The 14,355-nt window shown below is 42.2% G+C and overlaps 1 protein-coding gene across 1 annotated transcript in view; it reads left to right on the top strand.

Annotated features, from left to right (window-relative positions):
- Positions 1–14,355, top strand: part of ZNF277 (zinc finger protein 277) — a 47,173-nt gene that overhangs the window by 15,637 nt on the left and 17,181 nt on the right. Inside the window, exons 2-5 of the mRNA XM_077338513.1 lie at positions 1,412–1,613; positions 9,021–9,109; positions 9,880–9,962; positions 13,411–13,502. Coding sequence (XP_077194628.1) covers positions 1,412–1,613; positions 9,021–9,109; positions 9,880–9,962; positions 13,411–13,502 — 466 coding nt within the window. The remainder of the gene's footprint in view (positions 1–1,411; positions 1,614–9,020; positions 9,110–9,879; positions 9,963–13,410; positions 13,503–14,355) is intronic.

Genomic DNA, 14,355 nt, shown 5'->3' with positions numbered 1-14,355 from the left:
GTGTTATCTTTTGTTTGTCACACTGTTGCCCATTCTTGTCATCACCCTGAATAATTTTGTGTCATGTGCAAACTTGGCCATTACACTACTCACCCTTAGTTCTGGATCATTTATGAATAAATTAAATAGTACTGGCCCCAATGCCGATCCTAGTACTGGGACCCCACTGCGTATTTTCCCCATTGTGAGAACTGTCTATTGATTTCTACTATGCTTCCTGTCATTGAACAAATTTTTAATCCATAAGAGAATCTGTCCACTTACCATATGACTACTAAGTTTGCTCAGGAGCCTTTGGTGAGGTACCTTGTTAATAGCCTTTTGAATGTCTAAGTAAATAAAGTCTACCAGGTCCCTCTTGTCTATGTGCTTGTTCACTGCCTCAAAGAACTCCAAAAGGTTGGTGAAGCAGGACTTACCTTTGCAGAAGCCATGTAGATTTTCCCTTTTCAGGCTTTGTCCTCTGTGTGCCTAATAATTCTATCTTTGATTATAGTTTCTCCTGATTTTCCTGGGACAGATGTTAGGCTAGCTGGCCTATAGTTTCCTGGTTCCCCTCTTGACCAAAAATGACTACTCATACATGTGTTGTAAGAACTATGATTGTCACAGTGCAGTCGTAATCAGATTTATGATTTCGGTGAGCTTAAATGGATGTAACTCTGGTCAGGGTTTTACTTATTTACATAATTACAGCATTTATAGTCCACCTTTCTCACTGCAGTCGGTAGAATGTGACATTAAACAATGCAGTAGAAAGCAATGCAACAAGACCAAGATAACATGTCCGCTACATATTTCTGATCCACAGTCCTGTTCCCTTTATTAAGGCACCTTTCTGAACCATTCCATTATAGCCCTGTCACTTTTATAAAATTTCCTCCTGAACAATACTACTTTACATATGGCTAGGCATTTAGTCACTCAGTAGGCAAGTTGTTGACAGGTTCTTCCAGGAAAATTACTCTTGCCAATATCCTGCTAAGGGTTACATGAACACCATAATCAGTCTGTATTCCTACTCTACTTAAGGGAATTGAGAATTCTATCCTTTGAAAGAGGTCACTGTGCCAGCTACCAAGCAGCATCCAATTTGATATCAACCATACATCATGGATGGAATTTTCAGCCCCAAGCCTAGTCTTTCTTTATTGTTTTCCTAAGCCTAAAAGATACCCTGTTGGCCGAGGAGGAAAACTGACAATCTTAATAGTAAATCTGTTCCCCCTTGATGTTGAAGCAACCATGCTGGAATGATTCTGCTCTCTTTTTTCCCCCTAAGATGTAATATGGCCTGCATCTGTTTACTGACCTTTTCAAAGCAAGAAGCTCTAGTTAAGTCTGCTTTAGACACCAAGAAGGAAATCTCTCAACTAATGCCATGTTTTTTTATTAATTTTTTGTCTTTCAGACAGTAGAGATTGTATTTTGGAGCCACTTTCTCTGCCAGAAAGTCCAGGTGGTGTTTCTTCTGTAAAAGGCTCTCCATCTGTGCCTTGTATATTTTGTGAAGAGTACTCTCCTCCATCAGAACAAAACCAACTTCTGAAGCACATGATTATAGAGCACAAGCTTGTCATAGCAGACGTTAAGCTGGTGGCAGATTTTAAGAGGTATAGTATATGATTTGCTTAAAAATTAAACACTGTTAGCATTGAAGATGCTGTGCTATATAATCATGGACATGGATTGTGCTGGGATCTACTGGAAGTGCCATGAAGAGAGATTTCTTATGTTGAGTATTTGGGGGGAAGCGATGGAGACATAAATAGTCATACTGTGAGCCCAAGGGCAAGCTTTTAATCATGAAGAAATATTACTATGGCACTTATACAGTAGGCTAGCGATCCCCAACCTGTGGGCCGCGTACCACATGTGGTCCGTTGACTAATTGGAAGTGGGCCGCGAAGGACGCCTTCTCCCCCCCCCCCCGGCCCTTTACAACACACTTCTGGTGTCATTGTCTCCCATCACTCCCAGATGGGACTATCTCGTTGCAGAGAAACAAGCTCAGGGTTCCCATTGATTTGTCATTGTCATGAGTTAAAATTTCCATGAAAATAAAATGTTCCTTATGTTCATTGTTGTGGCTTGTCTCTATCGTATTTTGAAGGGATGTTTTAAACATTACCATAGCGATCAGAGAGCGTTAGGGCAGTGGTTGAGAGTAGAGGAGTAAACTATCCCCCCCCCCCACCGGGCCTCAGTAAAATTGTCAAGCATTTAGTGGTCCCCGGTGATAAAAAGCTTGGGGACCACTGCAGTAGGCTATGAGCAGGTTCTGCTTAGTCATTGTCAGGAAATCAGTACTTGGGTACAAAAAGCAGGTAGGCTTTATTATACATTTGAAAAATAAGTCTGCAGCAAAGAGAACTGAGCCAGGGAAGGCAGCTGTAAAGTCAGGTTTTTCTTTAGCACAGAATATAGTAATTGACTGTGGCTCACAGTTATACAGTGTGCTTTGTGTGAATGCTGAAAATCCCAGGTTCAGTCACTGGCATCTCTATATAAAGTGTTTCGCTTATGAGAAAGTCCTGACTTTAATGGAGACAAAGGTCTTTAGGTCAGAGCTGGTTCCAGGCAGCTGAGGTTAATGGACAGTGGTCTGACTCAGCTCTGGATGCACAAAGGAGGCCAAGTTGAAATTAGCTGTGTTTCATCTGTTGTGTGAATAGTTGTTTTTAGAAAATCATCCATGATGGTGTCTTATTCGCTGAATTGTTTCTGAAGTTTGAGTCATCTGCATTGGGGAGGGAGGATTTTTGTAAATCTGTTGGAAGCAGACTTATAAATTTGTTTATTTTTTCACTGTGGCTTGAATCCAGAGATGCAGGAACAAACCAACTTTGCAGAGTTCCACTTGTATAGGGCCTGAAACGGGTTGCACAAGATTTTATTCAAGTTGGGAGTAGAATAAGTTTGACTTAGCACAGGTGGCTACTGTGGTGTTTTTCTTGCATTTCTAATAGCACAAGAACTCTAGTATAAGAGGTTCCACCCCACATGACCATCTGATGGTACCTATTGAGGCAGTAAGTTTTCCTGTATTTCTCATTGAGCTGGGGGAGTACACAGTGAACTTGCTAGACTAGAGGAATGCCATTTTTTTGTGATTTTTCACATAGTAAGCTTACTATATTGTGTCCTTTGCTCTTGAAAACTTAAAGTTAAACTTGTGAACTTTATTCCTTTAAAAAGTACTGGCCATTGTAGTCAGCCAGTGATGAGCATGTGTGTGTGTGGTCTCACCCTTTTGTTGGCAGTGATGCTAATTTTGCAATATTAGAATTCCCCCAACAAGTTGCTTGGGGCTACTATTATGCTTCTAAAGATATACCAATAGTATGCCTGCTCTGCAGCAATGCGAGGTTTTGCCAGCTGCAGTTATTTTCTGGAACTGACTGACATACCTTATACAACACACTGAATTTTGTTGCCTAGCAATTTCGTATAGTCTATGGTCTAATCTATCCATATGTTCTGTTTTTCACTCTTCACTGATATCTGCAAAGCTGCTTTTTCTGTTACTTGTGTCTTTCTTCTGAAACAATGATCAAGGTCATCTTTGCCCTAGTTTATTTTGCTTCAGGGTACGAGTTGAGGGACTTTTTTTGCCACTGTACGGCTGAAGAATGCTGGTTTGAAGGGGTCAAATCTTTCTGCTTCAAATAGTATGAATGCAAAGCCACATATGGACAGAAGTTCACACATTACATGTTTTGTTTATGGGGATAGCTTTTTTCAAAAATCCGCCTGCTTATCAAGAGCAAGTGAGGTACGTTATCAAGAGAAAGTGAGGCTTGGCTCATTATATTCTGATACATTTTGACATATTTGTGCACAAGAAAATATGCTTCAAGGAATAAGAGCTGTTTTGTTTTGTTTTGCACCCCGCTTTTCACTACCTGAATGAGTCTCACCTACCCTTCCTCTCCCCACAACAGACAACCTGTGAGGTTAGGTGCAGCTGAGAGAGCTGTTACTAGCCCAAGGTCACCCAGCTTGGCTGGATGTGGAGGAATGTAGAATCAGACTCAGTTCTCCACATTAGAGGCCATTGTGCTTAACCATTACACCAAAATGGCCTCACTCATAGCTCACATGACGACCCCACCTCTCACATGTGTATTTGCCAATCAACCAGGGCCAGGGCCTTTTCGGTCCTGGCCCCCACCTGGTGGAATGAGTTCCTGGAAGAGCTGCGGGCCCTGTGGGATTTACCAGCTTTCCGCAGGGCCTGCAAAATGGAGCTCTTCTGCCAGGCTTATGGTTGAGGCCAGTGCCTCAATGGTAGATCGGACCCCCCTCCAGGGCTATTTAACGGTGATTTGTTTATTCCTCCTTGAGATATCGGTTGGGTTAGTTGTGGTGTTGGGTTTTTAGATGGGTTTTATTGTATTAGGGGTTTTAAGGAGGTTTTTGCCGATTGTAACCCGCCACGAGCCTCACAACATGCAAGCTGTGTGCACCTAAAAACACATCCGTGATCAGGAACAATGAGGAATAAATGTATGTGTGCGAAAGCTTTGCCTGCTTAGTTTTCCCATTGGCAAGTACTTTACAACAGTGGTCCCCAACCTTTTTATCACCGGGGACCAGTCAACGCTTGACAATTTTACTGAGGCCCAGGAGGGGGTAGTCTTTTGCCAAGGGCCGTCGCCGCCGCCTGAGCCCCTGCTCCACTTGCTTTTCCGCTGGTGCCCCTGACTTCCCGCCGCCCACTGGAGGGCCCTGCCAGCAGCAGCTGCACACTGCCACACCGAGGGGGAGCCCCAGCCATGGTGGCCGCTGGAGAGCACCATAGGAGAGCCAGCAGCAGAGTGGCAGGGCAGCTCCTGAGGCAGCAGCTGGGGAGGAGGAGCTGCAGCCCAGTACCGACTGATCTACGGACTGGAACTGGTCCCCGGACCAGGGATTGGGGACCACTGCCTTACAATATGTCTTATGTATAAGACTAAGGTAAGACAGGGAAGTACATTTGACAAGGAAAAAACCCAGACTGTATAAGGCAGATTTGTTGCTATTGTTGTGACCAATGCTAGATAACCTGCTTTGCAGGTATGCTATTGAAATAATTTAGGATCTCTAACCTGATTGTTGTTTTAACATTACTAAGTATTTTGTAAGCTGAGGCAGTACATTGTGTGCACTAGATAAAAAATAAGACATTAAGTAAATGGAGAAAATACATGAAGGAGGTATATAAAATGTTAGATCCCAGGCCATTAGAAAATTTATTCCACTTCTGCCCAGTATCTGAGATCTCACCTATCCATTTTCAAGTTTGTCACTACATTAATAAGGAATAGAAGCTTGCTTTTAATGAAATCTTTGTAATAACATAAATTCAGCTTATGTATGTATTTATTTAGTACGATACGATAACATTTATAGTATGTAGCCAAAGGCCATTACAAAACACAATTAAAACAATATGGTACAAATATAAATAAAACAATATTTCTCCAATATTGTGTACATAAAATTGTAAACATGGACTACTGAGTTACAATAAAAGGGATAAAATGGTGTATCAAGGTGGAGGCTCCTGTAAAAATGCATTAGCTCGGAACTTCTTGGCAGCCAGAGTGAAAAGTGCCACCCTATATGAGATATAGGGGTCGACATCTGATAGCAAATAGGTGACTTTGTTAAAATCAGAAATAGGGTGTGAGTTTGGTAATAACTTGGCAAGGAATTTGGTCCTGGGTTCGGAGTACAGGGGACAAGCCAAAACATAGTGGGGCAGGTCCTCCACAGATGGATTTCCACATATACACAGGCGTTGGGTATTTGGAGATATCACCCGTAGAGCATGGCTGATGGCATAGTTTCAAATCACAAAGATGTTGGGGCCATACTAAGATTACATGTTGTTATATTTACTAAATATGATGCTCTAGAATGGCCTGGCGAGTTTCTTGCTGCGGGGGGGGGGAGGGACCCACAGCCCGGCACCAGGCCACGGCCCGGTGGTTGGGGACCACTGGCTTAAAGAATCTAATTTAGTTGTGATGTCTTTCTTCCAAGATTTCAGAATAGCTAAGTGGGCACGGGCTTTGAGTGAGGGAAAACCAAGCTCTGCCCTCATCAGGGCTGCAGGAGACCCTTTTGGAATGGAAGAGCCAGGATACGTCTGAAGAAAAACTTCTGAATGGGCTCTAAGCTATTGATTATTTGTTCTCTCCAGCCCCAGATGTCAATGCCATATAGTAGGTGAGGAATGACATTGGCTGCGAAGAGCTGTAGAGCTGGGTCAACTAGAAACCCTCCCCTGGTGTAATAAAATCTCAGAATGGCTCCAATGATTTTTAGACCAGAGGCCTTTATAGTTGCAAGGTGGGCATTCCAGCCTGGCCTGGAGGAAATTCACTCCAGAATCCAGCCTGGCTTGGAGGAAATTCACCTACAATCCAACAGCAGGAATTCGCAATTCCCTGGGGGATGCAAGGAAGGACCACAAGAGAAAACGCTGGCACATCCCTTTCTGCCCACCCATTCACAATCTCCCTAAGTTCATAAAATCAGCATTTCTTTGAGATGACTATCTAGCCTCTGCTTAAACATTTCCAAAGGAGAACTTACCACCTCCCAAGGAAGCCTGTTCCACTGAGGAACTGCTCTATCAGGAACTTCTTCCGGATGTTTATCCAAAAATCTTTTGAATTAATTGGTCCTGACAACATTTTTAATCTTCTTGCCAACTTGGTGTAGTGATTAGGAGCACGGACTCTAGTGAGCTGGGTTTGATTCCTGCTTCCCCACATGCAGCCAGCGAGGTGACCTCGGGCTTGCCACAGCACTGATAAAGCTTCTTCTGACTGAGCAGTAATATCCGGGCTCTCTCAGCCTTATGTACCTCACAGAGTGTCTGTTCTGGGGAGAAGAAAGGGAAGGAGATTGTAAACCACTTTGAAACTCCTTCCGGTAGAGAAAAGCAGCATATAAGAACCAACTCCTCCTCCTCCATATTGCTTGTGCCGCTATTATTATATTGTTATGGCTTTTGACCTCATGCAATAAAATCCTACCTATCCACTTACCTTGATTTTGTCCACTAGGACTGCTGGTTTTGGCTAGTGATTCTGCTTCCCCCAACATATTTAATAACAATGTGCCTGTGTTATTCTAGATATATGCAGTGAACTCATAAGCAGCTTCACAGCTAACTAATGACTCCACAGTTCTGACTGCTTACCATAGATGCAGCTCATATCTTTTCACTAGGGCTGTGCCACTGAGTTGGCTTTCTCACCCTTCTTGTTGCTTCTCAATTGACACTGATGGGGTACTGTGGGGGGTGCACATGGTACTAGGCCACACTTGTACTGGTCTTTGTTTTGTTGGAACAACACAGTTTACTGTCAGTTGGGTAATTAAAATACTAAGTAGGTCTGGGTATTGACGCAGTATCCATTTTTCCACAGTCTTGTGACCAAGCATTCACAAAGCAACTATTTATATCCAATAAATCAGTGGTCCCCAACCTTTTTATCACTGGGGACCGGTCAACGCTTGACAATTTTACTGAGGCCCAGGAGGGGTAGTCTTTTGCTGAGGGACGTTGCCGCCGCCTGAGCCCCTGCTCCTCTTGCTTTTCCACCGGCTCTCCTGACTTCCCGCTGCCTGCTGGGGAGGGTGCTGCCAGCAGCAGCTGCGCAGTGCCATGCCGAGGGGGAGCCCCAGCCATGGTGGCCACAGGAGAGCACCAAAGGTGAGCTGGTGGCAGAGTGGCAGGGCAGCCCCCGAGGCAGCAGCTGGTGAGGAGGACGAGGAGAAGCCTCGGCCTGGTACCGACTGATCCACAGACCGGTACCGGTCCCCGGACCGGGGATTGGGGACCACTGCAATAAATATTGAGTTGTAAGGTTAAAAGAATCTAGGGCACATAAAATCCTAAAAATAGTTAAAAGATTCTTTAGCATCCTAAGTTTTTCCATGTTTCAAACTGAGCCCTATCAATTGTGTCTAGTTTCTTTATGTTAACTGAACTTCTGTAATCACTTGGTAATGGGTTTCCAATGTACAGGTTATTTGGTCTAAATAGAAATGTCATCTTAGGAGAACACCAATTTAGATTACCTTGGACAAGTTAATTTACATAAGAAAATTCCACTTGGGAGGAAGGTTTCCTTACTTTCTTTAAAATCCTTCCCTTTTTCTAGAAGATAAATATTTATTTACAACAAGGCCTACCAAGGTAGGTAATAGTTTAAACCATACATGATAAAAATTATTTATTTATTTTATTTCTATACCGCCCTTCCATATGGCTCATTTAAATACAACATGGGGGATACATGGAACGAATTAATATATAACAAACAAATACAACAACAATAATACTCTAAATAACACAGTTTCAGTGATCTTAAACAATATAACAGGAATGGAACTTAGCCAAGGCCCTTAGAGAGGACAGACGGGTTCAGGTCATGGAGAGGATTACACTTTAAAAACATTAAAATCAGTCTCCCTCCCAAACATATATAATTAAAACTGTTATAAAGCAGAGTTAAAACGCATACAAAACAAGCTAAAATACATTAAAAACATTGATTAGGTAAGAGAGATCATTGAGGGAATACCAAATGAAACAAAGAGGTCCTTGGCCACTAGCAGAAGATGGCAGTAGAAAGGGAGAAATGAATCTCCATGGGGAGAGAGTTCCAGATCTTTGGTACCACAACCATGAAATCCCACTCCCAGGTTGCCGCCCACCTAACCACAGATGGTCGTGGCATTCAAGGCAGGGCCTTTGGAGATGACCATACTGGTCAGGCATGTTCATAAGCAATTAGATGGTCATTCAGATATATTGACCCCGAACTTTATAGGGCTATGAAGGTCAGCACTAGCACCTTGATTTGTGTCCGAAAACGAATTGAGCCTACATAGCTGGACCAGAAATGAGTGACTGAAGAGTCTCAGCAGGATAACAAGAATCATATATGGGAACATAAATAAGAGTTTGGGAAATGTTTTGTATCATGACTAAGCCTACTTTTTTTGCCTTTGAGATATGTACTGTATTGGAAGAAAAGATTCTCTGAGCAGCCCATCACAGACTTCTGTTGTGTAATAAGAACGAATTCTGAAGCTCCGCTAGGTAAGTGTCTTCTATAACTGTGATCCAGTGCAACTTGAATTTTTTCCTTCATTTTATCCACACAACAACCCTGTAAGATAGGTTAAACAGCATGCGTATGACTGGCCCAAGGTCATCCATCAAGCTTCTTTGTCAGAATGGGAATTTAAACCTGGGTCTCCCAAATCGTAGTCTGTCATTCCAACAACCAATAATCATACTTGCTGTCCATGTGAGCATCCTTCAGTCATACAAGGGGAGAACATAAAGGCTCAAATCCAGTAGTCTTTGGTCAATGCTGGCCCCTTTCTATATGCTTGCCATTTTGGGGTGGAAAAAGCAGCTGGAGTGATTCCACTGGCTCTGATCATGTACTTTGAAACAGAAAAATCTGTCCCAGAGTTGTCCCTTTCTGTATAGGACTCTTCCTCCCAAGGTGACATTGGTATACAGGTGTATTGTATGAAAAGACTGCAGATGCCTCTGCAGCAAAAAATCTGTGGAGGAATGCTTGCAAGGCTGGTTGTTCTTGCTCAGTATCCAACAATGACCTACCTGAGGGTGCTTTTCTTTATATTTATAAGTTGCCTTTAGCTATGTTCATGTTAATTTGCTTAATAAAATTCTGACTGTCATCCTCTTAAAGTGCACTCAATTTAAATTGCTACAATTATGCTATAAATCTTTGCTTAAAAACCCATGGCCATAAATAAAAACTTAGCATCAATTGTGGTGTGTGTGTAAACCAAAACAGCAGAGGTTTTCTTGACATACATATAATCTTTTCACAGAGGAACAGGAAAATTATTTTCTTTTATGTGATGCTTTACCTGAAGACAGAGCACTAAGAGAGAAGCTCCAGCAGCAGAGACTGGTAAGAAATTTATTTTGTGTGGGTACATTGAGATCATGAAATGTACTGTACAAATAAATTGTTGAATTCCCAAATTGCGTAGTTTAGCAATTAAGCTGTTTCTCTGTCCAGCCAATCATAAACTTATTTAGAAGAAAGTCCTGGTGAATTCCACAAGGTTTATTGGTTTGTAAGAGTGTTTAGAACTACAACTTTAGAGTAGTTTTACATTCCCTCAGAATGGTTCTCCCGCCCCTCAATTGTACTGGTTCAAAAATAACACTTGAAGAGAAACCTATGTAAGCCTATGGCCTTGGATCCTCCAGTGACTTTCACAGATGGAAGAGATCCACAGAGCATTACTTCTGGACCTCCTACTGCATTCTGACTACTCCCAGAATGCTTGCTCTGAGGGATAAGGGAAACCCTCCTCCAGGAACACCTTGAGAAGAGGAGGACAGCAATGGGATAAGGGAACCCCTAAAAATTGCTAGTTCTCCTCTACAGTGACAGACCCCACCCCCACCCCACTTCCCTTCATATCTGCCTTGTACTGATTTAGATCTTCTATATTATCTGCTGTCAGTGGCTATCCAGGGTGTCAGGCAGATAAAAGTATTCCCTTCAAAGTCTTTAAATTGGATGTATGGGGGGACTGAATTTGGAATTTTCTGTAAATGCTTTCCACAGAACCACAGCTGAGCGCTGGTTTCATATCGTACCTGGCTGGGTAAATTCTCTCAAGTTCCATTTCTTTTCTGCAAAGTAGAAATGGCAGGAATTTAACAACTGATTGTTTCCGGGTACAGTATTTGATGTACAAATATACTAAATGTTAGTAAAGGAATTGGTTAGAGAACTGCACTCAAAGAGTTGTTGTCAACGGTGTTTTATCAGACTGGAGGGAGGTGAGTAGCGGGGTATCTCAGGGCTCGGTGCTTGTTCTGGTACTTTTTAACATATTTATTAATGATCTAGATAAGGGGGTGGAGGGACTCCTCATCAAGTTTGCAGATTACACCAAATTGGGAGGACTGGCAAATACTCCAGAAGATAGAGACAGAGTTCAACGAAATCTGAACACAATGGAAAAATGGGCAAATGAGAACAAGATGCAATTTAATAAAGATAAGTGTAAAGTTCTGCATCTGGGTCAGAAAAATGAAAAGCATGCCTACTGGATGGGGGATACGCTTCTAGGTAACACTGTGTGTGAACGAGACCTTGGGGTACTTGTGGATCGTAAACTAAACATGAGCAGGCAGTGTGATGCAGCGGTAAAAAAGGTGAATGCCATTTTGGGCTGTATCAACAAAGGCATCACATCAAAATCACAAGATGTCATAGTCCCATTGTATACGGCACTGGTCAGACCACTCCACACCTGGAGTACTGTGTGCAGTTCTGGAGTTATCTAGTACCTAGATAAAATTGAAAGGGTACAGAGGAGAGTGACAAGGATGATCTGGGGCCAAGGGACCAAGCCTTATGAAGATAGGCTGAGGGACTTGGGAATGTTCAGCCTGGAGAAAAGGAGGTTGAGAGAGGACATGATAGCCCTCTTTAAGTATTTGAAAGGTTGTCACTTGGAGGAGGGCAGGATGCTGTTTCCGTTGGCTGCAGAGGAAAGGACAAGCAGTAATGGGTTTAAACTACAACGATATAGGCTAGATATCAGGAAAAAAAATTATCACAGTCAGAGTAGTTCAACAGTGGAATAGGCTGCCTAAGGAGGTGGTGCGCTCCCCCTCACTGGCAGTCTTCAAGCAAAGGTTGGATACATACTTTTCTTGGATGCTTTAGGATGCTTTGGGCTGATCCTGCATTGAGCAGGGGGTTGGACTAGATGGCCTGTATGGCCCCTTCCAACTCTATGATTCGGAAGTGCCACAGTATTTGCTTTTTTATATATATATACAAAGCATCGCTTGACTTACAGTCCCTGGATATGAGTCATTGTGTAAACTCCACCTCAGCATGGTTCTGTTAGGCTATCTAATTGCTTCTAGAAGACACAGATGCTGAACAAACAACAAAAAACCTTACAGAACAGAAAAGTTTGGCACTAGTAGCACATCAGAAGAAAGAGTTTCTGCCATTTGGAGTGAAGGAGGTAATAGTCATAGCAACAACAACAATGTGTTTTGGTTAGCTGACTGTACCCCCACTCAAGGCTTTAAAAGATTTCTGAGGATAAAGGAAACTGGAACCTCAGAGAGAAGAGGGCATACTCATTTTCATAGCCTTGGTTCACAAAACAGTTGGGCTTTCTCCTCATGATCACCTTAAGAGAAGTTTGGAGGAAGCCCAAATTCAAATTTCCACTTGGTTACAAAGGTCATTCAGTGACCTTGGGCTTGTCCCAATCTCTCTACCCAGCCTATTTCACAGGGAGGTTGTGAGTATAGGGAGATATTGTATGAAACTTTCAGCTGCATAGAGGAAGATGGAATTTTGAGAACTCAAATAATAGTAAGGAGTGTGTGCATTTTCATTGTAGCTCTTATGGTCTTTGTGATAACATAGAAACAATGTTTGATATATTAAAATTTTACCCTACCCTATCCTCCCTTCAAGAAGCTCAATGGTGGTAGATGTGGTTTTGCTTTATCTAACAAGCCCATGTGTATGAAAGAGGCAGCTAACCCAAAGTCACCCAATGAGTTCCCAGATCGTTTTTCCTTCCATCTCCATTTTAGTCCCTCTTGCATTACTTATAACTTAAATGATTTCTTGCTTCAGTCTCTCTCCTGGTAAGCATATACATTCTTAATCTCATTTCACTTGCCTGAAGCTATATGCAGCACCTCAGCAGTATTATGAGCCCTCAGCAGTAAATTGTAGCTTTTATTTAAATTGTGGTAGAAAATCCTGGGAAAGAAATGCAGACGTACTAAGAGAAATGCTTTGGGAGACCTATGGGAATACTTGAAAAATATATTTCCTCACTTTCAGGTTTAAACTTATATTATTATTATTATTTAAAGCTAAAATTTCCTTTGTTCACAGAGATGTTCCTGTTCCTTTAGAAAGCATTGACAATTATGTTAAACTCAAAGGAAACAGTCTGTGTTTAATAGACTGACAATGAAATCCTAAATGAACTTAAACCTATTGAAGTTAATGGATTTAGAAGGGTGCAACTTAAGACATGTGGGAAATATCATACAATCCTATGTATGTCCCCTCTCCACTGTTTTAAGGCCCCATTTGGAGGTGAGAGTGGAAAATTTAAAATATACTGAGTTAGACCAGTCCCCCCCCCTCCCCCAGTTTTCCCCCTCAAGCTGTGGAAATACCTGAAGTGAATATTCTGAGAGAAAGTCATATTTTCAAAAGAATCAAAGGCCTATTTTCGCTGTTGCCCATTAGTGGATAATGAGACACAATATAAATTAAATTGGAATAACCCTGCCATTTTCAGAAAAGCAAATGAATGTGTGTATTTTGTCCTCACCCCATACAACAGCGGGAAGTTTTGGAGCAGCAACAGCAAGAAAGATATGATATGAATTTCCGTGGTACATGCATGTTCTGTGATAAAGAATTCACTGGAAACAGGTTAGTGTCAGACACTGTACTGAGTGTTCATTCTTTTAATCATCTGAACCCTATTGAATTCAGGCAAAGAATGAAGGTCACAAAGCTAATTATAATATGGCTGCGGCAACATTTAGTGCCTACGGGAATGAACAAACAAGGGTGGCCCAGTAGATGCTGTTTACCTAGACTTTCAGGAAGCTTTTGAAAAATTCGTCTTCAGAGGCTCCTAAGTAAACTCATCACTTATGGGATAAGAGACCAAGTCTTCTTATGGGTTAAAAACTAATTAACAAGAAACAGAGAATCAATACAAATGGGCAGTTTTCACAGTGGAAAGTGGTAAGCAGTGAGGGCTCAGTACTAGGTCCAGGGCTTTTCATTAATAATTTGGAGTTGGAGGTAAGCAGCAAATTGGCTAAATTTGCAGATGACAAAATGTGTTCAGGGTGGCAAAAAACAGCAAGAACTGTGAGGTGCTCCAGAGGGATCTGTAGAACCTGGATGAGTGGCCATCAACGTAGCAAATGAGGTTCAACGTGGCATGTGCAAAGTAATCCACACTGGAGCCACAAATCCCTGTCCCTTAGGAGCAGCACTTCACAGGGCATTTGAAGGAGAGGGAGGCAAGGAAGGCACTCCTTCCAGAAATCCTTCCTGCCAGTGGTAATTTTAGCAGAAACCAAAGCAATGTTTGTTCAACTACTAACTTTTATTGGCAAGACTGGTCAGCAATGGCTTTTTGTGCTTCCTGCATTTCCCCCCACTCAGTTCTGTGTCGCATAGTAGCTTTGCTTGACTCTACTATTGGGTATCTGTCAGTCACAGCTCTTGTTTCTATAGCAACGCTGACCGATGCTGCATTGCTGTTAGT

The sequence above is a fragment of the Paroedura picta genome, chromosome 5, assembly GCF_049243985.1.
Source record: "Paroedura picta isolate Pp20150507F chromosome 5, Ppicta_v3.0, whole genome shotgun sequence".
In the NCBI taxonomy this organism is placed as follows: domain Eukaryota; kingdom Metazoa; phylum Chordata; class Lepidosauria; order Squamata; family Gekkonidae; genus Paroedura; species Paroedura picta.
This window is presented reverse-complemented; position numbering and strand designations above follow the sequence as displayed.